Source organism: Protomyctophum parallelum (assembly GCF_964188405.1).
Source record: "Protomyctophum parallelum genome assembly, chromosome: 12".
NCBI classification, from domain to species: Eukaryota; Metazoa; Chordata; class Actinopteri; order Myctophiformes; family Myctophidae; genus Protomyctophum; species Protomyctophum parallelum.
The window spans coordinates 37428371-37453875 of record NC_139712.1 but is presented as its reverse complement, the minus strand read 5'-3'; the positions used below and the strand labels follow the sequence as shown (position 1 = coordinate 37453875).

The window sequence follows — 25505 nt, the reverse complement described above, 5'->3', positions numbered from 1 at the left end:
AGAAAAACACATTACACACAGAAAAAAGAAAGTGTTTCTTGTGTCCTAAACATCATTAAAAGGATAAAGTACCAATCGGCACAGGTCTCCACCAGGGCAGGTCAGGTTGTGGCCTCCTGGTGGCGCTATAACAGGCCATTGAGGAATATTTGGGGAAGAGGTTCGTCGTTGGCATCCAGGGAGTGTGTGTGCAAAGTTTGGCATGGATCGGGCCAACGGTGCCGGAGATTAGCTGATAACGGACATGTGTTTTGCCTAAATCGGCCTCATGGTGGCGCTATAACAGGCCGTTGAGGAATATTTGGGGCAGAGGTTCGTCGTTGGCATCCAGGGAGTGTGTGTGCAAAGTTTGGCATGGATCGGGCCAACGGTGCCGGAGATTAGCTGATAATGGACGGACGGAAGGACACACACACGCACGGACGGACAGACGGACGGAAGGACGGACGAAGTGAAAAACATACTCTCCACCTAGTCTTTCGGCCTGGTGGAGACAATAAGCTCTAGTTGGCAAAAGGGGTGAAGTGGCCCTTTAAGCTCAAACCACGCCAAAAGGGTCGGATCAGGACGAGACGGTTTTTAAACGCGCATTCAGTGTCAGTGATTTGGGTGATTTGGATAAAACCCTAATCCGCCCCGGTAACAAGATGTGCACATGCACGCACTACAGTGGGGGACACGCAACAGGCCAACAGCACGCACACCAAGGTCCGCCCCCCACTCGATCATGATTGGCGGAAGGCCCCTCTCTATGCTGATGGATGACTGCTGGGCCACCTAGCCGAAAATGAAACCTACAGTTTTTTTTGACCCGAGGGGTTAACTGGGGAGAGGGCGGAGCCGCAGAACTCCTTATTGTTGCATTGGTGTGGTTGACCTTAAAACCGTTTTGTCCCCAGGAGTCCCTACCGGTGTGGTTTGTGCTTTACAGGTTTGTAACTCTTGAGTTATGGGGGACCTTAAAATGTAAAGGTTTTCGCAGCAGTGAAAACTGTAGAGAGGATAGCAGAACTTTGCACACATGTACCAAAACCACATGTGTCAAATACGGAATACCCTCTCTGTACACATTAGATTAGATGTGTTAACATCTAAATTGACATGCAGGCAACTAAGGATTTCTAAAGGCAGTTGGTGTATATTGGTTCTCAAGGAGGACCACTGCTGTGACCTCCGGAATGGCTTCGGCTGTACGCCCGACTGATAGAATAGAATAGAATCATTGCAGGTGGTCAGTTCAGTCCTGCATTTCTGGACGTAATACAATATTGTACGCCATTTCATTAAAGCATGTATGATTCAGTTAGCAGAAAGCATCACTGCTCAAAAAACACCCAAAGAGGGAACACATTGCCCCAAAAATAATTTGTTCTGAATGACAGGCGAGGCTTTGGAGTGTGTGTGTGTGTGTGTGTGTGTGTTGTGTGTGTGTGTGTGTGTGTGTGTGTGTGTGTGTGTGTGTGTGTGTGTGTGTGTGTGTGTGTGTGTGTGTGTGAGTGTGTGAGGTGTGTGTGTGTGTGTGTGTGTGTGTGTGTGTGTGTGTGTGTGTGTGTGTGTGTGTGTGTGTGTGTGTGTGTGTGTGTGTGTGTGTGACTGTGTGTGCACCGTCACACAAAGTTTGTCCCTGGCATAACTGGGACAGTGTCCGTTTTATCCGAGAGCCAAATGCTGAATAGCAATTTATTTTGGACTGACCCTGTGTCTGTTAAAATATTCAGACTCGTCTTTTCATTTTGAATCTTGATTGATTTATTGAATTAGTTATTAACAGTATGCAGAATGGGTAAATTTCAAAGGAAAGCACAACTCAATACAAAAACTGTTGGGCAACACCATAAAGACACCATAAAGACACTAAAGCATTCCACCATTTTCAATTAAACATAACATTTAGAGACGTACAATTGGACATTGTGTGCATTGACCTGCTGTGGTACATGGAAGTCTAAAACTTTTGATTTTGTATGATGTAGCTATGATGAGAAGTTTTACGGTGTGGCACACTAGGGGAAGAAATCATAAGGTCTTCACTTGAGGCAATCGGATGAAAACACAATTATGTGTTGTAAGCTTGAAGTACAGTATATCCTAACCTTTAACCCTCTTGGGTGCAGGCGAGGTACAACATCCATGTATGAATCAAAGTAGAACATCCAGGAAGCTGAAAGACCATGTCCAGGTAGACTTGGAACAGCTCAAAAAGCCAAAATGACTTTTTGGAAGCCATAAAATGCTCCTCAGGGCTTTGTCCAGGGGAATGAACCTCTGTTTTATCATGTTTGCCCTTTAGCCGGAGCATCATCAATGCTTTGTAGGCCTATAGACAAGAATGTGCTGGTATTCTGTTGTACCTTCTTCTATCATACCAACTTCCACAATAACACGGGACAGAGGACCTTCGACCCTGCATCTTTGGAATAATTTCCCTAAAGAAAGTAGACTGCGAGTGGAACTCCCCCATCCTGATGATAGTACTATTTCTGTTTACTTGACATGAGGGGCTGTATTTTGCGTGTCTTAAGTACCAGGTCTTATTACCTAACTTGAGTAAACTAAAGACCTGGAGGCGTGGTCAATGCTCTTTGGACACTCAGAATAGCCAAATGGCATTGATCACGCCTCCAGGTCTTTAGTTTACTCAAGTTAGGGAATAAGACCTGATACTTAAGACACGCAAAATACATCCCACTACTAGTGTGTACAAAGATGCTAACGCACACCAAAGTCCTTGTAGCAGTGCCGGCATACGGGAGAGAACTGCAGAGGTAATCTTGAAAAAACAAGACCTGCTACGTCCTAAATAAAATATTGGCACTCTGGCTATTGGGTGTGCGGCCACCTTCTTTTTTTTCAAGATTTCCTCTGTACTTGACATATGGGCTGTATTTTGTGTGTCTTAAGTACCAGGTCTTATTCCCTAACTTGAGTAAACTAAAGACCTGCAGCGTGATCAATGCTCTTTGGCCACTCAGAATAGCCAAATGGCATTGATCACGCCTCCAGGTCTTTAGTTTACTCAAGTTAGGGAATAAGACCTGGTACTTAAGACACGCAAAATAGACAGCCCTATAGTATCTTGTCAAATGATATATTTCCCTTTCCCCCCAAAATAATTCCAAATGTGCATGCCAATAAAAAAAAATGTGAGTGGTGCAACCACTCCGTTACGGAGCTATGTGGGTGGGTGGCTGTGTGGGTGGGTGGATGGCTGGGTGGTAGCCTACTGGGTATGAGCACCGGGCCGTCACCCTCACTTTAAACAGGTGTGATTTCTTTTTTTTAAAGAAATATATAAATAAGCGGAACAAAATGACCAATATAACTACATTTGAAAAACTACTCCTGTGGAAAGGCTATATTAATTTACTTACATTGACCCTAATATAGACCTGTTTTGCACACTCACATGGTATCCATATATCTGATCAGGCCCATGGACTATGTATTATTGTGTTATTTTTGTGCTATCTATATGATTGACCACAATGGAAACAAGGCCCCTGCAGGGACTTTTTGCGTCCAATCAAAACTAATGGGGGTCCTTGACATGAAAAAGTTTAGAAAAACTGGTGTCGTTCTTTGACGTTCTATATCCCGCATTATGCATATTGTATTGTTTGTCAAAATCCAACTCTCGCTGTCTGCCAGTGTCTGGTATGTCTTTCCCCTCTCAATGCCCTTGGTTATTGTCCCTCTACAACATCCTATATGAAAGCATTTCATGCTTTATGAAATGATAAAGCGTTTCACACACACACACACACACACACACACACACACACACACACACACACACACACGCACGTCGCACGCGAAACCCTAAATTCCACAGAGAGCATCTCCATCTGACGTCATGCCCTTACATGGAGCGCACATTAGAAGACGCGCTCTTTTAAGATTGTGTCCTTCGTCAGGATTCAGTCAGTCCATAATAACATTTGCAATTTGAAAAAATGTAAATAATGTCAGACAGACTACAGTACAGAGAAAATATGCCTGTCTCGCAACTCCACGTTAATACAGTACCATGTCCCTTTAAAACGTCTGACAAAAAGCCCATATGATCCCCGAGCTCCAATCACCAATTCCTTCAGCAAAAGCAAGCCTCTGCATTTTTGTCTGTCTGAATGCTACTGTAGCACGGGGGTAAAAAGACTGAGGAGGTTAAAGAAAAGCTGAAGAAATGTGAATAAGCAACGGTCATTTTCATGGCGAACGGAAAGCGGATGCAAAAGGCGTTATATTGGGACTCCTTTGAGCCTCTGGACGCCGGATCAAAATGGTAGGCTTCGGCAGAGCGCTGCATTTCTGTTTATTTTTTGTCCCTTCTTGATCTCTTGCAAATTTGAGCTTCTTAGCAGGCCGATCAAACTTGCCCACAGTTCTGTCCCGCGAATGCTTTTGTGCCAATCTCCGTGTAAAATGATTTTTTTTGCATTGTATTGTTTCTCAGGGCGAAGTTTGCAACTTAATAATGCATATCGTAAGTTGGAAATTGTAAAGCTGCTACAAGAATTGCAATGGCTACAATAGCTACATTGTTGCAAAGGAAGAGTTAAATTCTTTCATATCAGGGTACTTCAGCAAGGATCATCGTGACTGGTGCGTATTTGTGGAACTGTAAGTGAATATTATAACTATAAACAGTTGCCCCTCCTTTTGCACAGCAGAATTGGCTAATGCAAGGAGTTGGTATGCAATTATGGTTTGCTGTTACTGTCTGGTAGTCTCCTCTCCTTGACTTGTCTTCAATTGTAGGGACCTCAGATAACAGACAGTACAGGTGTCTGTACATGCTATTGTATAGGTTGAAGGAACTCTGACAAATAAGGTCTGCAGTCATTTATCTGCCCTCAGTGCCCCGTGCAATATTATTACATTTGAAGACCACATTCTGTGCTATACATTTTTATTTATTTTGCAAGCATTGTACTGCATTGTCGATCTTCATAGGTGCCCATCATTGTTTAATATCATAGTAGTAAGTAATCTGTTACCTGATACCTTTTCTAATACTGCATATCCAAAAAGATGCAGATCATTTCAGTGATAACTAACTTTATTCAACTCTGTGAAGCTACAGCAGGCATGACATTTATATATTCTCTTCTCTCAGGCCGATGAAAGGATGCATGAAATTGGACAAACGCGAGCAGCAGAAAGAGAGAGAGAGGCAGGCAGACATGCGGACATTCAGGCAGCCAGTCAGTATGGACTCTGGGGTCATGTTAGGATGCTTCCTTAGGAAAGCATGTGGAGCTGGCTGCAGTGGTGGAGTAATCCCAGGCAGCGCTGCGTTCACATCTGGAGGCTTGGGTTAATAACTGGGTCAGGTCAGTGGGGTCAGCCATGGTGCTCGCTGGGTGGTTTCTGGTACATGGGAGCAGAGACAGAAAGAGAGAGATGTTTGTTAGCATAATTCATATTTGTATTTATTTTATCCCCCTCCATCACCACCACAGCCTCCTTTTCATTTACCTTTTTCTTTTTTCCTTTTTTGCACGGATGATGGTAAGCTGTGATGGCAAGCTGCAAAGAGGCGGGTGAAATGTCCCAGTAAATGTGATCAGAGTTACTGCATCTTGAATATGTTGGTAAATGCTGACATGCCCCAGATCATTTAGGTAATTACTCTGTTGATATCAAAACACGATTATGGCCAACACATGTGTGAATTGATGGGAAAAGTATAGCTTCATTTGTTGAACTGCACAGTAATGACAGCTATAAACTGTTACTGAGTATAGTGCGCCACACAGTGAATCTAGGAAATTCATACACAGTGAAAGTGATGATGTTCTTACTATTCAGACTATATTTTATCAGTTTAGTTCGTGGCCAAGTTTTGAGTTGCTCCTTCGTATTGGCCCTGTATCCTCTCTGGGCCACTGGGGGTTTTACGTAATGGACTATTCAGGACATTCCTTCCTGCCCACCCTTGACTTTGAGGCTTTGCTGTCTCTTGGTGCTGAGCAAAGAGCTGGCTTTAGTCCTTGTGACAAGTGCAGTCATCCCACAGCCCAGCAACAAACTCTCTCAGACATCTCCGGCCCACAGTAGGAGGGCACTCTCCTTGGAAACGAAGACCTTAGGTGCCGCTAATTTATGCCCCTGAGATTAAAAACATTAGACAGGGCCTTTGCAGAATGCAGGGTCAAACTCACTGGGCTTATGTAAGCACTTTTTTTGTTTGTTGGTTGAAATAGATTGAGTTTGTTTGAAGTCACTTCTTCAAGTCTCTCTCAGAATAAGTGCTGTCAGGAGTTTCGTATTGTCTGACAATCACACCACTGCTGCACATCATTGTGCAGAGACGGGACAGTTATTGAAATTTTACTCCTATTCTGCTTTCTTCCACATTTATTTCATTTATTTGAAATGTATTTAGAGGATAAGCCCCTTGAGATGTATCTCATAAAAAAAAAACGATAAAATAATAATTGAATGTTTATGAACCTCAGTCAAAAATCCTCCACAGAGCTTTGAAGTTGACATGAGACTTAAATGTTTTTTTGTTTTTTTTCATGGTCAGACATTTGAAGATATTTCGAGAAATAATCAGGGTCCCACCCAAGTATTCCACGGGCTTTTACTTGAATTTGGGCCAGAGGAGGAGATTTAAAACAGATGGGCATGAGTTTAAACTCTTGTTTTAAGAGAATATTTAGCACGCAGGACTGAAGAATCACTCAACTGAGACCATTGCGTACTGTACTGCATATACAGGAGGTTGACTTTTAATCACACACCTTGTTGAATGTTTTCATTTTATCCCGGAATGACCGGTACTCACTATACATGAAATGCTACAGCAAGTAAAATGTTATTAAAATGTAAGATGTTGTGTTTTTTTTGTTTTAGAAGATAGCCCATGTAATTATGATAATAGCCTACGCCAGTTTGATTGATTGAAGTTTATTATTTATTAGCAGTTTTGCAGAATTGCAGTACATTTCAAGCACAACTCCATACAAAAACTGCTAACTCGGGACGACACCATAAAGCATTACACTTGTTTACAATAGGGTCCACCATTTTCAATTCATCATAACATTTAGAGATGTATGTACAAATATACACTTCTATATAGCCAAAAACAGGAAATCATCATAAAAGGAGGTAAAAAGGGTAAAAGTTTTGAATTGCAGCCGTCCGTAGGTGCCCTTTGAGAGCAGTTTCACACTTTCGCATATCTTAATGACTGTTGGTAGGGTGTTCCACATTTTTGTGGCATAGGAGCGAAATTAATTTAGTCCCTTGTTACTGCCGAATCTTGGTTGCACATGGTTTGTTGAACTCCCTCTGGTGTTGTGGGTGTGGACTTTGTTGACGTTAAAGAAGTATTTAGACGGGTACATGGGTATCTTGGTGGTGTAGCGAATTTAGTGGACCAGACCCATTGCAAGATGCTATACTCTGTCGTGGGGGGTTCTCAACCCCCCAAAATAATCACTTTTGAAGAATTGAGGCACGTATTGTGAGCTTGTAGATCAGTTGCCTCTTTCTCATATTATTTGACAATTTGGCCAATATTTGACAAGTTGTTATAGTATACAACATAGATTGTTGATTACCTTTGATGCAGTAATGGTATTTTTCTTTTCATCCTTTTCTTTCTTTTTTTCTTTTAGGTATAGTATTAAAGGGCATTAAAAGTTGCCCCCCCCCCCCCAAATCATGGGAGGACCCCCCTGGGGTTCTCGACCCACAGGTTGAGAACCACTGGACTATCGATACAGTTCCCGTCTGAACCTATATCGTAGCAACATACACCAATAAGCTCTCTCCTGTAGGCCACAATTGACATTCAGTTCACAGTAAACCCAATGCCATTTCAGTTTTTAAGCTCATATTCCCCGATTCGGGGCTGCACACATTGATTGGTCCGGAGGACATGGCTGTGATAGAAAGACGATGCTCCTCCTCCGCTAGTTCCCCACTGTCCTCGCTGACCTTCTCATCCAGGGTTGCCATGTCTGGTTGTTATTATAAGCCACTCTGGGCTTGTTTTTGCTGTGAAGTTGCTTGTAAATATTGGTATAGTTGCATGTTGTGTTTGGCATGTTTCTAAAGTGTAGTTGCTTATTTGGGCTTGCTTCCTGCTCATACAAGATAAAATGAGACAAGACAAAATTACCTTCTTTTTTTACCCAAGATATGATGTTGTTGAAACTAGCAGATCTACACTCAGTCACAACGCATCGGTTGTGGACTTGTTTTCATAGACCTGGCCGCTTGTTTCTCTTGCAAAATCATGGCAACACTGCTTCTCATCAAACATATCATTTCACTCCACACGCACATTGTTTCCCCACACCAGAGATGCCACCGATAAGCAGTGTTTTAGAGGCTTTGTGCCATGGTATGAAAGGGATGATGATGATGAAGATATCATAGCTTCATCCCCTGTAATACCTACCCCCTGGGTATGGCTTTGTCAGCACCTCTCCTAGGCTCTAGTCGTCACAATGTTCTTTAGTCGTCACAATGTGCTTTAGTCTCTGGCCCGGTGTCAGTTAATTATTCCTACCCGACTTGGCAACATTGAGTTACTATGAGTTTACACCCGATTCTATTTTGTGTTTTGCAGGGTAGTTGGTTATTGGATTTTGGATTTTTTTTTCTTGGCATTTTTTTGTAAATAAATGATGTGTGTGATGAAGTTTGAAGTGTGTGTGTGTGTGTGTGTGTGTGTGTGTGTGTGTGTGTGATGAAGTTTGAAGTAAGTGTGTGTGTGTGTGTGTGTGTGTGTGTGTGTATGTGCGCACTTGCGTGCCCTAAACCTGTGCCTGTTGGCTTGGAATAGTGCGTTGTGCCTCCAACAGAGTAGTGTTGTGTGAATCGCTTACGTGTGTGTGTGTGTGTGTGTGTACGCACGCACGCACACACACGTGTGAAGAGGAGATGCCAGCACCACAGGCCCCTCTCTTGGCCAGGCCTCCTGACTCAGCGCTTCCACTCCCCGCTCATTGGCCCAGACACAAACTTCCTGGCAGAGCTTCAGTGCGGACACTCTAACCTCGTCGCTGCCCCGCCAGGCAGTACCTTTTGATTATTCTACACCTCCTGAGTCTAGCTCAGTCATATCAGGTCCGGGCCGTCAGCGCGTGATGTCTTCTTTCAACGTCACGTCGTCCAACTTGCGCCTCCATCTCCCACGGCCGCGCAAATCAAAGATAATTTCACTTTTGCTCAAAAGGACAACAAGGGGTGAAAGCTGAACCTCCGAATCCAATCCAAATCCTGTGTGACGGTTACCCTCATTCGGCCATCAGAATTGTTTGTTTACAGATGAGATTACAGTCTCCGATGAGACACATGCTGTTTTCTCATCCTTATTTTTGTTTGTGCATCCCAATTTCATGCTTGACTGAACCCATATCACTTGTAGATTGGCTTGTCACCTGTGGTTGCATTAACATATAGATGAAATTGTATTTTAAATTTCATGGTGAGTGGTGGTGTGTAAACTCCACACATCTATAATAAGTTAACCCCCCCGAGACTATAGCACATAATAACTCTTATGCATATCACTGATTTGAATGAATGGGATTAGGGCAGAAAGGATATTGATGGTATTGTAATTGGGGCCAGCAGTGAATTCTGCTGTTGATTTAGTAAGCTGTACGTACAGTAATACAGAATTCAGAAATGACCATCAAGATTCGGCATACTTTTAAGTGCTTTCCAAAAATTGGCCTGTTTGCTGTATCTACAATATTATGATTACTGTAAATTTCACTCAGATTTTCAAGTGTGTCATGCATGTCAATCTGTTTGGCAATGAATAGCCTACACTACAACGTGTGTATCATAACACTTAAGTATATTAGTCAACTACCTGCTGTGGATGATTATATCATGTATGTAATGCTTTCGGCAATGCATTAGTACCAGTAAGACGTCTGACGTCGCGTGCACGCATCTGGGTGACAGCAGACTGCTTGGCAAGCACTGGCGCTTTGGCATAAGATCTTAATTTTCGGGCCTGTTAAGAACTCTAGTTTAAATGGACCGGTATCAGTCAAAAGGGAGACATCGAAGAGGAAGGATGGATGGGGAAGGTCAGCTTCATATATGGAGATCTAAGGGTTTGAGGTCAGATGCAGAGTTTCTCCCTGACAGCATAATCGGAGCAAATATCGTGCCTGGTGGAGACAATCATGTGGGGAGGTTGAGAACCCCCGGCCTATAGGATCACATTCCTCCAGAGACATCCTCCTTCAGGGCTGTCTTTCATACCGTCTGTCTCATTAAAAGCAACAGAACACACTTTTTTCTGTGCCCTGCACACAAGGGAGAACACCCCCCCACACACACACACACATACAAAAACACACAAACTTCATCATCTGACAGAGCTCTGCCGTTTTACTGAATATTTGCGTGTTCGTGCCACTGTAGGGTGTGAGCTCAGTACATTTTATGAACTTTTTTTAATTATCAAAGTCACCTTATTATCATATTTGTAAAAGGAAACTAAAGCTAAAAACAGTCTAATGTTCTACAAAACTGAACTCGTTGTACCTTCATTATCATACTGTATGTGACCATATGGCACACACGCACGCACGCGCGCGTGTGCGCGCGTGTGTGTGTGTGCGTGTGTGTGTGTGTGCGCGTGCGTGCGTGCGTGTGTCGGTCGCACAGGGTGGGGTGGGATACATACGCATGCAGGTCTGTTACTGTGTATATTCTTACCTCAAGGTCAGTGCTATGGGTCTCTGCGCTGATTGGATTGAGAGGAGAGCAGACTGCAGACGAGGAAGAAATTCCCCAATAGACAGGAACTGAAGGAAAGCAGACAGGACCTGGCCCAGTCTAGTTTTAACGCATTGACAACACACTCTCACTGACGTGGGGGGGGGGGGGGGGGGGGCGGACCTGAACATGTGGCCAAATACAGTATGATGGTACGGGATGATGACTGCAGACCACGTGGAGTAGACTACCAGTATTGCCCGATTTTAGAATGGATAGAATGTCCCCACTCCTTGGGGTGTTTCTACTAGGAGCAGTGAGCAGTGAGCTGCCTGTCTATGGCACTCGGCACTCTGGAGCAATCGGGGGTTAAGAGTCTTGCTCAGGGACGCACATCGACACGTTGCTGGCCTGGCCTGGAATTGAACTTGGGACAACCGGTGGCTCTCACTCCCCAGGTTGGCTCGCTTACCACTCAGCTATGGCAGCGCCCTTTTGCAAAAGAGAAATCAGCAACCAGGTCTATGAAAACGAGCCCAAAAGAAGCGAATCCTAGGCTACGGCTATTTGAAAATGGACGATCTCACAAGCTCACGACGCATCGCATTCTGAGCTTGTAGAATGTCTTTTTCAAAGCAGGTGATCGGGCCTCTTCCATTAGGCCTTGTGCAGTCGGTTCCAGTACCAAAAGGCTGTGCGATAGGTGGCGCTGTGGAACCTGGTTGTATCAATGGCTGGTTGAGCTTGCTTCGTGGTGCCTTGTCTAATGGTGGAATACGTACCGTATGTTTTGCCTAGATAGCATTATATGTAGACATACTGTAGCACTCTATAGTGTATAGTTCATAGCTTTACTGTAGTGTACAGATTTTCTACCGTTAGACAGATGCTATAGGTTCTTAGCTTTCTTATGATTCTTGATGACAATTATTTATGTATTTGATGTATTACCATGTGTTGTTCTTGCTTACTGTAAATCACTCTGGATTAAGAGAGTCTGCTAAATGCCTATAATAATATTACTGCGATATTATTATTACTCGCCATTTTGCTACTGTGATGGAGGGCTATTGCCTGTAATCAGTAGGCTCTCAGAATGCTCACAATGGCTCCCCGTCGCTCGAGCTGATGCAATCCATTGATGCACTCGTCCTAGACCTTGCATCTAGCCTCTCTCCCCTGTCAATGGTAGTGGGGTGGTGTGGCATGAGTCCTCTGCCGATGCAGGCTAGCAGTATGGGTGACTGCATTTAGCCATCGCTAGTCCACAGTTAAAGTCCCTTTTCCAACCGAGATTGTACCGGTTTGGTTCCACTTAAAATTAAATGTTTCATAACCCTAAAACTTGGTTTGGAACTGGAACCAAAAAATGGCTGCCGTTTTTGTGAAAGCATCAAGGTTCCAAGAATCTAGAACGGAACCAGTTCTAGAACCAATGTTCTTTTAGTGGAAAAGGGCCCAAAGAGGGATAGGTGGAGGGTTTGGATAATGGTTTTGGCATGGCACATGGGTTTGACCCATAGACTGTAAAAAATATGGACAAAGCGTTCCCCGGGTCTAACATGAACGTAAAATGAAGCCTGTCAGTCCTTGTATTGTAAATCGCCATCTTTCTAGATCCGTTTGGGCCCAGCTGGCCCATTGGCTGGCCCAGACAACGAGGCGGGACTTCCCCCCTTCTTCTTAGTTGGTTTTTATTTTGACTCGAGTGGGTGGGGAATCCCGATCATAGACTGTAACCGTAGCCACGCCCCTCAGAACATACGCGACTTTATGGTCATTCTTTTAATAAATGGGACCATCATTTTCCAAAAAGAATATTATGACATTAGAAATGAGACTTTAAACTAGTGACTGGAAGCAGAAAGTATTCATGACCATGTTTATTAAGGTAATACAGTCTAGGTGAAGTTGGGCCCAAATACATGGACTTCTATGGGGCTATGGGTTTTTTTTGGGCCCAATGACAGCGCCACAACAGGCCATTATATGAACTATATGAAGATGAGTGTGCAGGTTCTTTTCTCTTTCTCTGTTGGCATGGAACAGCCACGGTTCTCTCATCCATGGAGACGGAATCCGCTTCTTTTACCATCTCATCTCTGGGCTCTCTTTGACCGTACGTTCAGTCAGTATCAGCAACTGAGAGAATTTAGTGGTGGACACTGGACACACAGAGGTCACCGGTGTCTGTCATTAACCTGATGCCTTTTTAATGGCTGCCTGATTAGAGTACCCCCCCATCATGACATGCCTTTGTTCTGCCCTGTGCACCTTCTCTTAATGTTGCCTGTCTGTTTATTTATGAGGTGATCCATTGCCTGTGACATAAAAGTATGTATGTGGGCTTTTAGAGGCACTGGGCTGGGTTTGTATGTAGGGTCTGGCTGTCATGCCAATGGCTTGTGTGTGTGTGTGTGTGTGTGTGTGTGTGTGTGTGTGTGTGTGTGTGTGTGTGTGTGTGTGTGTGTGTGTGTGTGTGTGTGTGTGTGTGTGTGTGTGTGTGTGTGTGTGTGTGTGTGTGTGTGTGTGTGTGTGTGTGTGTGTGTGTGTGTGTGTGTGTGTGTGTGTGTGTGTGTGTGTGTGTGTGTGTGTGCGCGCGCGCCTGCCATCCTCATCCCAGTGAGAGAGAGTGGTGCTGACACCGTGCCCACTCTGCTTCCTTGCGGTGTCACTCAAACAGAACCCCAACCTGGGCCCCTCAGCAGGAAGTGGTCGGTCTGAAGCAGACTGCTGAGTGTGCGCTTTTCTTCCGTGAGTGAGAACTTAAAGTGGCCTTGGCTGCTACCGGCGTAGTCCAGGTACTGTATGACACCCAAACGCGTCTGGGTGAACTTGTGTGATCATTGCCGGGTGCATGTGTTTGGTCCGACATACTAACAACTAACTAACTAACCGACAGGCATTAGTCCGACACCCTAACCCTAACCTCACAAGGAAGTAAGCCACGTATGTGTCTTAACCGGCAACGCATGTCGGGAGCCACGGGTGAGTCTTCACCAGCCACGCATGTGTCAGACTGTCACGTCGGACCAATGTATAGGTGTAGGTGCCCCATCATTGCACCATCATGATCTACTGATGGATGGTTATGGTTTGCTGTTGCAAACTGCGGGCATGTCATTTTATCCGTTAACTGATAGGGGCGGCAGTGGCTCAGGGGTAGAGTGGCCAGATGGGAACTGCAAGGTTTCCGGGCTCCCCCAGAGTTTGTGTTGAAGTGTCCTTGAGCAAGACTCTGAATTGCTCCCGATGTGCAGGTTGGGGCCTTGCATTGTTTCCTCTGCCATCGGTGTGTGAATGGGTGAATGTAATGCACAAACCATGTAAAGCGCCTTGGATAAAGGTGCTATATAAATGCACCATTTAACATAGCTATCATTATTTCAGTTAATGAGCCATTTGTGGCGGGACCTGGCACATTGGTCTGACAGCCCATTATTCCGTACCCCCAAAAAGTCTGACAGATGTTAGGTAAGGGTTTAGCAATCAATAAATACATTAGACCAAGTGTTGCTTCTGAATAAAGAGCCGTCAGATCAATGCCATAACAGTTCTTTGGCCACAGTGACTAGTTATTACTTGTAGTCCTGTGACGAACAGTCAAAAAGTGCTTTAGTTTTCGAGATACCCCTACCGGAGTTAGGACCAAACACAACATAGTTTTTCCTCATCTCTAAGGTCTCCCAGACATGAAATGGATTCTTGTATAAAAATATTTTACTGCAAAAGTTGTGAAATTGATATATAAAGTTATACACCCCAAACTAAAAATAAAGCCTGTCCGTCTGGGGGTTGAGGCACTTAAAGTCATGTAGATTCACAATGGAAGCTCTGAGAGGTTCAAAACTTGGCATACTTGAAGCCAGAACATACCTCTACATTCTAGAAAAGACTGAATGTCAATATCTGAATGTCAATATGAGATATAGTCATTTGAACACATACCTACAGTAGGCGGAATTGTACATCTATGTAGATGTCTTCTCTACTTTGTAGTGACTCTGGAATGGATTGTCATAGCAACACATATGAGGGCTTGTAGGAAAGGTGAGGTTCTACTGAATCCAGCAATACCAATTGTGTAAATGTAGCTTGCATAATCGTGGAGTTATGCCACAAAACATATATGGTGTCCCAAACGGGGGGGGAAATAAAACGAATGAAATCTACAGTATCACATTAGTTTTATTTTTACTTCACTTATCAAGGGTGGGAAAACATAAAAAATTCACTTGAGTAGAAGTCCCTAAAATGTATGAAATGTCTCAAACTTTAGAAATTGTGAACAAATAGATGCCGCTTCAACAATAGTACAGATAAATATGCAAGCCTACAGTGGAACTACTAACTATTATTATGTTGCAGCACATGACCTGGATGTTCCCTCATCAAGCTCAAATCTCAATATTATCCTCATAAATATAAATAATCAAGTTATTAATTTCTGTTATTTGAGTTATTTGGTTACAGTCAATTTATACTACAGTATTTGGCTCCACCTATGTGCATCTTATGTGATCTTATATGTGAAGTGTATCGGAAATCGGGGCCGATCATGCCATTTTTAAATGATCAGATCGGGAGCACAAAAATGTGATTGGGACATCCCTAGTATCAATATGATATCCATATCATGATATTAGACTGGATATCGGAAGCTCTGAGAGGTTCAAAACTTGGCATACTTGAAGCCAGGACATACTTCTACATTCTAGAAAAGACAGTAAAGACTGTCTTCTTTACTTTGTAGTGACTCTGAAATGGATTGTCAAAGCAACACATATGAGGGCTTGTAGGAAAGGTGAGGTTCTACTGAATCCAGCAATACCAATTGTATAACTGTAGCTAGCATACACTAACGTATATGGTGTGCCAAACGGGGAGAAATAAAACAGTCCCAACTCCTAATGAAATCTACAGTATCACACAGATTAGATTAGTTTTGGCTTCACTTATCAAGGGTGGAAAAATAATAACAAATTCACTTGAGTATAATTAAGTCCCTACATTATAATGTATGAAATGTGTCAAACTTGAGAAATGAGAATGTGTGGTAAAAATTTATGCCGCTTCAACAATAGTACAGAGAAATATGCAAGCCTACAGTGGAACTACAGCAGAACTATTATTATGTTGCAGCACATGACCTGGATGTTCCCTCATCAAGCTCAAATCTCAATATTATCCTCATAACAGCAAGTTATTAATTTCTGTAGTTATTTGGTTACAGCCATTTGGTTACAGTCAAGTTATACTACAGTATTTGGCTCCACCTGCATCTTATTGCCTACAGTATGTGGCTTTCTTCATAAAATTACAGGTAAAATCATTTAACATATTTTGGAATGTGAAAAGATGAGATGAACCTTGTCAAATCAAGTAGCTATTTAGCTGACTGGAGTGGAGAGTAACCTAGCATTTAGTTCTCTTTAGTGTAACAGAGCCTACTGCCTGTCCAGTAGTCTACACTGACAATAGCAGAACCCTGCCCTGACACTGTTTCACCAGAATGGAAAATAGACTTAATTAGTATCACTTGTAATATGGTTACTGCACATACTATAGCCTAATAATAGTGTGCGCAATGCACAAATACTGTACAAATTCTGAAGTGTATCTTTAAAATTTTACCAAAATAATATATATATTGGATCCAAATCTTTGTATCATATTTGCTAAACAGTTGGAAAAAGGCACGAAACAAGACCCATAATGTACAAAGCCCACGGCAGAAGACCTTCAACACTAACTGTTGTTCAACAGAGAGATGATGTTCATAAAACCCTGGCAAACCCAAATTCAATATACTCTCCTCATCATATATCATGTTGAGAAAACTACTCCAGTAAGACCAGAGTGAGAGCATGCAGTCTCGTCAAGAAGACTGAATAGGGTACAACGATGCAGAGGCCAGAGGACAGGACACTGATAAGTAACAGTTAGTGAGATGAGAACGTGATGAATGCACGGTTTAGAAATGACACTGGGTATGGTGAGTCCAATTTAAAGTCAAAATATGTTTTCTTCTTTTTGGTTTAGGAACAACAGGGTAAATAATTCGTATGCATATATATTTACCTAGCCTAAGGGTTTACTAAAGGATAAAATACTAATAGGTCGGGAAGCAAAAACATGAGACCTAACTATGTTGTTAATTTTAAGGCCCCCCCCTGCCAGCCTAGAGAGGGGGGGTTACCCTTGTTGAGCTGGTGTAGGGTCACACGAGGGACCTCTACCTTGAAGTCTAGAGATGCACTTTTCATTTTATTTTATATTTTTCTTCTTGTATGTTTTTTTGTATATTTGCAGCTTGTTTGGGCAACTAGGGAGATGCTTTTCACTTACATGTTGAATATGCAGGGCATAACCTAAATGCAGGATATAAAGATAGTTTCATTTAATGTAAATGGTTTAATTAATCCAATTAAGAGAGGAAGGATACTTTCGAAATTGAGGAAGGACAAGGTACAAATAGCATATTTACAAGAGACCCACCTCAATGATACAGAGCACGCCAAATTGAACAAGTCAGGTTTCAAATATGTATACTCATCTTCTTACAAGTCCGGTCCCAGGAGAGGAGTAGCCATACTGATCTCACACACAGTCAATTATGAACACATATCAGAGGTTAAAGACAAGGAAGGCAGATTTGTATTGATAATAGGGAAAATAGAGGGGACCATAGTAAGTTTACTGAATGTGTATGCCCCTCCAGGAAGCGACTGGTCATTCTACAAACAAATATTCGATATAATGGTGACAAAATCACAGGGCATCCTCATCAATGCTGCTGATTATAATTTTCGATTAATACCACATTTGGATGCTTCTGGAGGCAATCCGGAACCCAAACCCATAGCCAAGAAAGCAACTGCATTGATGAAGGAAGTAGGAATAATAGATGTTTGGAGAGAAATGTACCCGACCAGCCGAGACTACACTCATTATAGTGCTCCACATTCGGTATATTCTAGGATAGACTATTTCTTCGTTCTCAATAGAGACTTTCACAAAATAAAGCACTGTAGCATAGGCCCGATAGCTCTGTCAGACCATAGCCCTATCTACATGACTATATGCCTTAATGGAAAACCGAGGTCCACGCTATGGAGATTTAATTCAAGTATTTTAAATAATCCAACAACTAAAGCTGAACTAAAAAAAGACATAGAAACATATCTTGAGCTGAATGACAATGGTGAAGTAACACCGTCAGTGCTCTGGGACGCCCTTAAGGCTGTGATGAGAGGCAAAATTATTTCCATCACTGCCCAAGCCAAGAAACTGAGGAGACAACTGACACATGATTTGGAAATTAAATTGAAACACCTACAAAGAAATCATGCCAATAGCCTGGACCTCGGGGTAAAGCGGGAGATGAAGGAAATAAGGAACAATTTGGAGGATTTGGGGACACAGGAAATAAAAAAGAAAATGCTGTTCACCAAGCAACGCTATTATGAGGTGGGAGGAAAGTCAATGCGACTACTAGCTTACAAATTGAGAAAGCAACAAGCAGACAATACCATTTTAAAAATAAAGAATCCTGAATCTGGTGTAATAGAGACTAGCCAGGAGAAAATAAAAGAGAGTTTTAACACTTTTTACAAGAAATTATACTCCCAACCACAAACTAATAACGAACCTCAGGTTGACTCTTTTCTTGCGTCTCTTGACCTGCCTACTGTCACGGAAAACCAAAACAAAGATTTAATAGCCAGAATAACAATAGAAGAAATAGAAGCAGCGATTTCCAGGCTGAAGGGAGGCAAATCGCCAGGTACAGACGGCTTCACGGCTGAGTGGTATAAGGGTTTGAGAGAGGATTTGGTACCCGTTCTATTAAGAGCCTTTAACTGGGTAATGCAGACAGGGGAGACACCGTCTTCCTGGAAGGAAGCAATAATCTCAGTTATTCCGAAAGAAGGAAAGGATAAAGTCGAGTGTAACAGTTACAGACCCATCAGTTTATTAAATTTAGATTATAAATTATTCACGTCCATATTGGCACAAAGATTAGATGAGATTTTAATTTGTATCATTTCAAAAGCGCAAACAGGTTTCATTCGCCAAAGGCAAACACAAGATAATATCAAAAGAACTCTACACATTGTTAGCCAAATAGTCCAGAGTGGAGAGGAGGCAGCTTTACTAAGCCTTGATGCCCATAAAGCCTATGATTCAGTATTTTGGAGCTTCCTATTCAAGGTATTAAAGAAGTTCGGGTTTCATAAGTCTATTATCAAGACATTCCAGGCGTTATATAAAAATCCATCTGCTAGAATAAAAATTAATGGTGACTTGACGGAATCTTTTACTCTGGAACGTGGTGTCAGACAGGGCTGCAGCGCTTCTTGCAGCCTCTTCGCAATTTTCATTGAACCATTAAGTCAAATGATAAGACAAAATAGAAATATTAAAGGTGTAAACATGGCAGACGGTGAACACAAGTTGGCATTATTCGCAGATGATTTATTAATATATTCAACACAGCCCACACAATCGATTCCAACTCTAATGGAGGGACTAGAGAAATACGGATCTTTTTCAGGCTACAAGCTCAATATTGAGAAGACCCAGGTTATCACTTTTAACTATAATCCACCTGAGACTATGTTGGGGAAATACGACCTAAAATGGGACGCAGACTCGATACGGTACCTGGGAATTGTCCTGCCTAAAGTTTTATCTAAAATAACAGATCTTAATTATGGCCCCCTGAATGATAAAATAAAAGACGATCTGGCGCGTTGGAGCCTCGTCCCTTTTTTGAGTCTTAGTTCCAGGATAGACTCGGTCAAAATGAACATCCTACCAAGGTTATTGTACTTATTCCAATCCCTCCCAGTCGAGGTGACAACCAACCAATTTAAAGAATGGGACAAATTAATATCCAGGTTCATATGGCAGGGGAGGCGACCCAGAGTTAGATATAAAACTTTACAATTAAAAAGGGGAGCAGGGGGACTGGGCCTCCCCTGTCTATTTGACTACTACTGTGCCGCTCAATTGAGGACTCTTGTGTACTGGTGTACGCCTTCATATTCAGCAAGGTGGAAAGACATTGAGGCAGCATGGGCTCGGGAGGTACCACTAGCCGCCATAATTGGGGATGATAGGTTAATAAAAAATATGAAAGATAGAAATAACCCCTGGATTAATACAGCATTAAAGATTTGGCAAGAAACACTGAAAAAACGTGACCTCAAAAATGGTGCCAGAATGCTGAGATGGTGTGCGTACGACACGGAATTTATTCCAAACAGAACTGATTGTCGATTTAGGGGTTGGATCTCTAAAGGTATAACCAATTACTACACTTTTGTACACAAGGGGGCACTCAAGAGCTTTGAATCTGTTCAGAAGAAACATGGCTTGGATAAGAGTGATTTTTACAGGTTTCTACAGCTTCGACACTATATAAATCAGACTCTGAGCGGTGCCTTGTTTTTGGAGTCTTCAGACCTCATGAGGGTGTTCTTGTCGGCAGGAGACTCTCCTACATGCAGTAGGATTATCTCTAGACTGTATAATGGTCTCCAGCAGAACACAACTGAAAATACGATATATGTCAAAGAAAAATGGGAAAGAGAAGGGAATTTTACCATAACTGAAGAAGAATGGGAGAAAACTTGCAATTCGCTTTGGGAGTCAACATGTTCAAACATGTGGAGAGAATTTAATTGGAAAAATCATATACGGTATTTTATAACACCTCTGCAAAAGAGATATAGAGGTACAGGAGTAGACTGCTGGAGATCATGCAATCACAATGCAGCGAACCATTTTCATGTGTTTTGGGAATGTCCAGTTCTAGATACATTTTGGAAGGAAATACATGATCATTTGGAAGCTGTGTTTGGGATCATCATCCCCTTTCAGTTCGATACATTATACCTAGGTAACCTCCCATATGACTCATTTGATGCTAATGATAGAAAATTAATTCTGACCCTCCTGGTCGCTAGCAAGAAGGCTATCACTAGAAAGTGGCTGCAGCCACAACCACCCACAGTAGAAGAATGGATCGAGATAATCCATGACATATACAAGATGGAAAAATTGACATACTCACTCAGATCACAGGAAGAAAAGTTCCTCTGGATCTGGACTAAATGGACTGAATATATTGCACCTGTCCGATCAGACTTTTGCTGAATAGGTAGTTTGTCATCACTCATCCTGTGCCTCTTCCTACTTTTGTTTCTATTTATTTTTTCACTCCTCTCTTTTCTTTTATTGTATCTTGCCGAATGTATGACCCTGTTTTTGTTTCCAAATAAGTGTATTGTAAGTTTGTGAAAGCTCCCCCTTTCCCTGCAAAGCTGCCCAGATGTTTTTGATTTTTGTTTTTGTCTGTTTTTTTTTTTTTTTTTTTTTTCTTGTCTGCTTTTTGTTTTTGTCCTTTACAAAAAAAAGAGAAAATGTAATTTTGGTCACCATTGAGCACATAGGAAACATATCTATATATTTATATATTATATGCAATTGTTATTCACTTGATCATATGTTGTGAAGATGTTCATAATACTTGCAAACGATGACCAAAATAAAAACATAATTTCAAAAAGAATAGGGTACAACATTGTTGAATAGGATACAACACTGTTTAACATACAAATATATTGTTTCATTTGTGGGAAGGCCAGCACAATTGATTGATTGATGGATTTAATAGTTTATTAGACATAAATGTAAGAACAGCAACAGAGTACAGTCATACAATCAGTCCAAAAGGGATAGCACAAAAAAGTCCTTGCGGTCTTGTGCAATCAGTTCATAGACAAAACCAGGACTACTGGTCAGAGTACCAGAGACAGGGCCTTCACATTCAGCATCAGAAAGCTCTCGTACCCAGATCTCTTTGCATATTTTTGCTCCCGATCTGATTCCGATCATTTTAATTTTGAGTATCTGCCGATACCGATTTTTCCCCATCCGAAAATTATATTTTTATGCAATATCACAATAGTACAATATCCCAAATCACGGACAATATCCAGTCTAATATCATGATATGGATATCATATTGATACTAGGGATGTCCCAATCAGAAATAACAGAAATGAATAACTTGATTATCTATATTTATGAGGATAATATTGAGATTTGAGCTTGATGAGGGAACATCCAGGTCATGTGCTGCAACATAATAATAGTTAGTAGTAGTTCCACTGTAGGCTTGCATATTTCTCTGTACTATTGTTGAGCGGCATCTATTTGTTCACAATTTCTCATTTCTCAAGTTTGAGACATTTCATACATTTTAGGGACTTCTACTCAAGTGATTTTTTTATGTTTTCCCACCCTTGATAAGTGAAGTAAAAATAAAACTAATGTGATACTGTAGATTTCATTAGTTTTATTTCCCCTCGTTTGGGACACCATATATGTTTTGTGGCATAACTCCACGATTATGCAAGCTACATTTACACAATTGTTATTGCTGGATTCAGTAGAACCTCACCTTTCCTACAAGCCCTCATATGTGTTGCTATGACTATCCATTCCAGAGTCACTACAAAGTAGAGAAGACATCTACATAGATGTACAATTCCGCCTACTGTAGGTATGTGTTCAAATGACTATATCTCATATTGACATTCAGATATTGACATTCAGTCTTTTCTAGAATGTAGAGGTATGTTCTGGCTTCAAGTATGCCAAGTTTTGAACCTCTCGGAGCTTCCATTGTGAATCTACGTGACTTTAGGTGCCTCAACCCCCAGACGGACAATTTCACCACTTTTGCAGTAAAATATTTTTATACAAGAATCCATTTCATGTATGAGGCCTTAGAGATGAGGAAAAACTATGTTGTGTTTGGTCCTAACTCCGGTAGGGGTATGCCGACTTCTGGGGGCAGTACTATTGTCACAGTACTATTGCACAATGCCTGTGCGGAACAAATGCCCCCATCGGTTATGCAATACCTGTTGTACTTGTACAGGCCAGTAAGTGTATACTGCCAGGGGAGCTCTTATCATCTTACAACATGGAGGACAAAACAAACAACATTAAACTCTGTCCATGTCAATGGCGTTTTGTTTAAGGAAAAACAAACAAAACCGGTATGATAAGTTAGGACACCAATTGTGATTGGCCGGAATGTGATGATGTATGATGATGATAAAAGCACCCCTCATTTCACGTGTGATTTTTATTTATTTATTTGAAATAAATCGGTTTCTGAAGATATGCAAAGGACACTCACTCACTGCACTCAGCCACTCTGTCCGTAGGTTACTAACTCACTCACTCACTGTGTCCACAGCTCATCTCGTAAACCACTGGGATGGTTGAGCATGGGACAAGATTTCTTGTCCATGATCACGTATTGTTAATATTTGTTTTTTTAGGACTTACATTTTATATTGGAGGTCTGAAACAGAAATAGACTGGCCACACTTCCTGCCAGAGATATTCACTCCCCTAAGCGCATAAACCTTTCTAGTTTATGATAGTTTTAGGGAGCTTTAAGGCGTGGTGTATGCTTAAAAGGGCGAGACATCTAGAAGAGTGTCTGTCTGTCTGTCACTGTCGGTCTGTCTGTGAGTGAGTGAATCAGTTTGCTAATCAAGAAAACCACTTGACCAATCAGTCTATTGGGCATGCTGCCAGTAGACCAAGGACATAAATCCCTGAATATCTTTCTGATTGTGAATGTTTTGTATTTATTGTTTTACTTTTAAGTTCATACTGAAAGTCAAAGGGTGGTGGACCGTGCTGAATCTTTACCCAAATAGGCTATGGAGATGACGGACGTCATAGACCAGCTAGTAGGATACATGACGTATGAGATCCACAAGCCACTATTAGACCATGTCTTGTTTTGATTCATTTAAATGCAACACAGTACAGTGTCTATGGCTGGAATTGAACCAGGGACGTTGCAAATAATGTATGTGGGGGTGACACACTATCCGGTCTGGAGAGAACTTCTCCCTCACCCTACAAATGATTCTGCAGTGTGCTGTGAGTGACATTGGGCTAATAGCTCAGGGTGTTCAACGATCACAAACTACACCAACACAGACAACAGAGATGGGGCATTGGGGCCCTATTTTTTTTCCAGTGCCTTACCGTTTTCTACTATTTTGAAAAACATTTTAAAATACTTAAAATAGCCGATCTACATCGACAGGTTGTGAGCTTGTAAAAAGAAAAAAAGGCAAAGAAGTTTAGGGATAAGCGGTAAGGCACTGGATAAAATAGTGCCCATAGCCTTCATTAATAATCTCCCTAACTTGTACTATCACTTGATGTGATACCAGGGGGTACATACTTAGTTTAGACTAGTCATTGGTTAGACATGGGTTAAGGTTAGGTTTAGGTGTGCTGCCCTGTGGGAGGTTAGGGTTAGGGTGAGGGTTTGAGATGGGTTGTAGTTGTAGGACTAATGACTGGCCTAACCAATGACTAGTCTAAACCAAGTACCGGTACTGTCTAAACTAAGTACTGCACCCGATACCAGATCTGTGTTCATTTCATACAAATAAGAAATCTAAGACTATGTTGAAATATATTTGTACAGCATCCGCCATGATACAAATGTAAGCCTGCAAAAATACACAGAAAGGCATGTTGGCCAGGGAGAAGGGAGGGGGAATAGGAAGGATATTGCTGCTACGCAAGGTTCCAATGTTTTATAGTTTATACTTCCCTTACAGTGGCCTCACATCGCTTTTCCAGATAAGCGTGCACCACCAGACTGCAGTAAATGGACAAGAGAAGTTTTAAAATGGCAGCTCTTGGGACGTCACGCAGCACATCGACAGTGGGCCAGCCGTTCAATGGAGGAAATGCAGACTTTATAGAGTAGTAAATCTAGTTGGCCCGTCCAGGGCATTGGTGTGTGTGGGGGGGAAGAGGGCATTTTCCCCTGAATGCCACCAGTGAAAGTCAAATTAGAAGAGGGATTTTTTTTTCACTCCCAATTCTACGAAATGCTTAGGCTCGTCCCCGCCTGGCGTGGTTCCATTAGTCGTCGGGCCAGTCGCTGAGTGCATACCGCCTGCCTAGGCCAGTGCTGAAGTCTATAAGTATTCTCCTGCTACTTACAGAACAAACCACTGCCAAGACAATGATTTGACTGAGATAGAGACACTGAGTGAACTCCATGCACCTCTGTGACTGTCTGTGGCTACTTAACGCTCTGGAGAGCCTTCTAATTGCCTATTGGCCTTCTCCATAAATCAAACAATATGTATTACAAATGTTAGTCATACTGCATGTAGTGTGTTTTTTTTTTTACTGATAATGAGGACAAGAAAAGGTTCACAGATACATTATAATAAAGAATTGCATTTTTATAGCGCTAGTGCACTTTTACAATGGGTTGTTCATTCCTACATTGGGAGGCCGTTATACTATTTCAGGCATCTTCACCAAACACAGCCAGTGCAACATGTCAGATGGCACATAATATGCTGCGTAAATGCTCTGAGCGGAGCCCATTTAAATGACACATCCTGGGTGTGTCATTAATCCAGCCTTTAGAGGTGTTTGTCGCCGGTATACGCTGTTTAAGATTAATGAATAATAATAATGTAATCCTCATGCCATGTGATGGAGAGGGTGGTTAAAGGTGGTGCTCCCTATAATGACAGCGAAACAAATGCTCTGACTGCTCTCCCTCGCTGACATTTAGAGGGGAGGAACGGGAGTGGCAGGGGTGATGCCAGGTGAGGACAATGAAGACAGACAGGGGATCGGAAAGAGGATGGATGTGCTCTTTTAAACTGAAAAGCGCTAGCTCTGTGTTTTTTTGTGTTTTTTCTGCATTTAGTGTTGCA

The 25505-nt window shown here is 42.0% G+C and overlaps 1 protein-coding gene across 1 annotated transcript in view; it reads left to right on the top strand.

The window, feature by feature from the left end:
• The first annotated feature begins 4135 nt into the window (after positions 1 to 4135).
• zbtb47b (zinc finger and BTB domain containing 47b) overlaps positions 4136 to 25505 on the top strand; it is a 45224-nt gene continuing 23854 nt past the window's right edge. The window contains exon 1 of the mRNA XM_083778257.1: positions 4136 to 4282. Within this exon, the coding sequence (XP_083634383.1) occupies positions 4280 to 4282 (3 nt within the window). The 5' untranslated portion in view covers positions 4136 to 4279. The remainder of the gene's footprint in view (positions 4283 to 25505) is intronic.